The 3,274-nt window shown below is 36.0% G+C and overlaps 1 protein-coding gene across 1 annotated transcript; it reads left to right on the top strand.

Moving 5' to 3' along the window:
- Positions 1–705: 705 nt before the first annotated feature.
- On the top strand, positions 706–2,850 carry LOC145043178 (Low temperature viability protein). The gene is made up of 4 exons (XM_078991744.1): positions 706–1,214; positions 1,401–1,826; positions 1,924–2,526; positions 2,634–2,850. Exons 1-4 carry the CDS (start codon positions 768–770, stop codon positions 2,763–2,765), a joined length of 1,608 nt encoding a protein of 535 aa, XP_078847870.1. The 5' UTR covers positions 706–767; the 3' UTR covers positions 2,766–2,850.
- Positions 2,851–3,274: the final 424 nt, after the last annotated feature.

The following is a 3,274-nucleotide window of genomic DNA, read 5'->3' as shown; positions in this document are numbered from 1 at the left end:
ATCAGAAGAAGAATTAGGCTTTCTCGGTAGTGTAACACTATAAAGGGACTAAGAGAGAAGACGAACTAAAAACTCAAATAAGAAAAATAGAACTACCATTGATGTTTAATACTGCTCTAGGTCTCCTCATTTTCTCTGATTCTCTTAACTCTTAGAATTAGGCGTGTCGGGTGCGTTCACCAAGAAAATTAAGGCATGTTATTTTTTTCCCCGCTCGGCTTTTGCCTTCTCAAACCTCAAATCGTGCCCTTGTCAGGAAATAGATGTCTTTGGGCCTAAATAAAATGCATACCCAAAAGAAGAAAGCAAAAGTTGATGCCCCTATGTCCATTGATGCCCAGGGCAGTGGCCTGGCTCGCTCTGCCCTTGGGTCGGCCCTGCTGCCAACTAAACAACATATGGAATTGGATTCAAATTCTTGACAGATTCATTTTTCAATTCCAATTCAAATTCCCTCAATAACATTCTACGAACCAAACAACACCCTAATTTATATTGCCCTATTCCCTTCCACTTTAATCCGGTTAAAAAGTAAAAAGTAAAAACTATATCTCTCTTTTGAGTCTTGACTATGTGTCGTGATCTTGTTGTTGGGCCGCAGATGTTTTCGAACCAAATGAAGTAACCAACAAAATACAGTCTTTAAAAAAGGGTTTAAGCATAGAGTCCGAGAGGCCCAATTTGATTTCCCTAAAACCCTAGATATACAGTTCAGACTTCAGAGCGAGTTCGACTCGTCTACCAATTCATCAAATTCAATCTCAACAATGGGGAGGAAGAAGAAGTTCATCGACAAGAAAAAGTCAGCAACTTTCCAATTAATCGCTCGTGATTCCTCCGATCCGAATTACACCGAAGGACCCTCCGGTGACCGAGTATTCGTCAGAGTTGACGGCAACTCAGAGCAACCCTTTTTCGACGAACATGACGGTGAGCTGAGCGATGAAGATGACCCTAATGGAATATTCGATGACGCTCCTGAAGATTACAGTGGTGAAGAATCCGGCGGCCGGGGTAGGCAGACCACTGCGGGAAGGCTGGGGAGAGGATCTTCGTTACCTGATCATGTGAGAAGGGAAATATTGGAATTAGGGTTTCCGGATGATGGCTACAATTACTTGTCTCATCTGAGGGACATTAAGGATACCGGAGGTGGTTCAGCGTATTACCAGAACCCTAAGGCGGTGCTTGACCAGCTACCTCGTGATGTAAAGGTTAGCTTCATCTTCTATTTTGCTTATTCTTGTATGTTGAATTTGGACCCTAATGTATGCACAACTATACCGATACAATATGTTCAGAAACTTGTGATTTTCTTGTTCAAAATTCATCCGAACTAATGGAGTAATGAATCTTATAAGCCCAACTGAGTGAAAGATACATAATTTACTGTTTTCCAGGCATACGATGCATCTAGAATCGAGGTTTCCAAGGCTAATGATGAGAATTCGTACAAAAATTCAATCTATGGCGTTGCGGTGAACACAGTTCCTGTTCGGATCCAAAAAGCCATTGATCCAGAAGTGGCAGCATTGCTGGATGATAGCGATGTATCACGTTTTGGTTCAGATGTTGAAGACTTGGAAGAAGATTTCGTCTTCAATGCAAATCTTCCAGACGAATCAGAAGATGTGGAACTCGACAACAAGTTTACTTTCATAGGAGAAACTAGTTTAAACAGCAAGAAAGAAGAACATCCTACCCACTACTCACAAGATAAAATTGTTGAAAATTCTGGCATTAATGAGGTCAAAAATCACAATCTTGAAACTGTGGTTTCTTCAAAGCCTAGAGAACGTCGACTTTTAGATGAACAGTTTGATCTGGTGAGGATTTTCATATTCTGTCATAAATTCTTATACGATGTAAATATTATTATTATTATTAACATTAATTAATCCATCTAATTCCCTTTTTTTACAGCTTGAACTTCAGGAATATGGTACAGAAAGTGAAGACGAATTTGAAAATGCCACATCAGAAGATGATGAGTTTCATGATTCTCTTGAATCAAAGCTCAATAATGTCACATTAAACCCCAAAACCAATACATTGGAAAACGATGAAAACTATAAAGTTTTAGTACACGAAAAAGACATGGAAGAAGAACCAGTTTCACTAGAAACAGCAGCTGATTTAAGACCTCGTTGTATAGAATATGCTGAAAAATTTGAAAATGAAAACGATAAAGAAGATGTGGTTTTTGAGGAAAGTAGTAGCGATGAATCTGAAAAATGGGATTGTGAGACGATTATTACAACATACTCAAATCTTGATAATCACCCTGGAAAGATTCAAGATCCGGGTGTGAAGAGAAAAAGGTTGACTGAAAAAGTGGTCAACGCATTTGGAAATCCAACTCATGTGATTTCTTTGAAAGGGAAAGAGAGGATTCCGGTTGACTTTTTGCCAAATGGGAGGAATGGAATTGGAGATGGTGGGAAAGAGAAGAGTAAAGTGAAGAATTTGGTGAAACCGAAGAAAGTAATTGGTCAAGAGTCGAAGGAAGAAAAGAAAGAACGAAAGGTAATTTGAAAACAACTATTGGGACTTGAATTTATTATTTCATTATCTAATAATTAATAATGAGATGAAAATTGTGTATTATTATTAATTTCTTATTATTGATGTAGGCTGCATTGAAGGAGGAAAGAAGAGAAGCAAGACGTGTGAAGAAAGACATGAAGGAGTTATACAAAGGTGAAGCACAACAAGCTCAGAAAGTCGCTGCTTTCACTCCCCCATCTTCTATTCATCTTATGTAAACTTAAATATCACAATTTCTTTTATTTATATTTTGTCAGACTGTTAAATTTTTATTTACTGGACTTTGGGTCTTTTTTTGTTGAAGTAATGTATGGGTATAATACTATTTTATTAAGCAACAAAGACTTTTTTTTAATACATTCGATTAAGTAATAAAAACTTTCTTTTTTACACTGAATGAAAATCATTTGAATTAGAATGAACGAACGACCATTCTGTCACTCCTTTAGAAGTGATGATGAAATAGAAGTTACACTGTTGATTTAATATACTTATAATGTTGATTCAATGTAAGTATTTACTAAAGAAAACAAAATTCATTTTTTTAGATTGAACTTTAAGTTTATATCTTTGATTTAACATTTTTTTTTTCTTTCTTGAATTAGAAGATTATTTAAGAAAAGTAAAACTGAGGTTTTATCTAGAAAATGAAAAAAATATAAGGATCAATTTGAAAAATGAAAAATCTAAATGTCAAATAAAAAAAAAGGTTTAGGTTATTTTTGGT

This window comes from Lactuca saligna, chromosome 4, assembly GCF_052625555.1.
Source record: "Lactuca saligna cultivar CGN05327 chromosome 4, ASM5262555v1, whole genome shotgun sequence".
NCBI classification, from domain to species: Eukaryota; Viridiplantae; Streptophyta; class Magnoliopsida; order Asterales; family Asteraceae; genus Lactuca; species Lactuca saligna.
The sequence above is the reverse complement of the archived record's forward strand: the minus strand, read 5'-3'. Positions and strand labels throughout refer to the sequence as shown.

Coding starts and splice junctions, on each gene's coding strand:
- LOC145043178 (XM_078991744.1), top strand. CDS start 768: ATGGGGAGGAAGAAGAAGTTCATCGACAAGAAAAAGTCAGCAACTTTC. Junction 1,215..1,400: donor AGCTACCTCGTGATGTAAAG/GTTAGCTTCATC, acceptor ACTGTTTTCCAG/GCATACGATGCATCTAGAAT. Junction 1,827..1,923: donor TAGATGAACAGTTTGATCTG/GTGAGGATTTTC, acceptor CTTTTTTTACAG/CTTGAACTTCAGGAATATGG.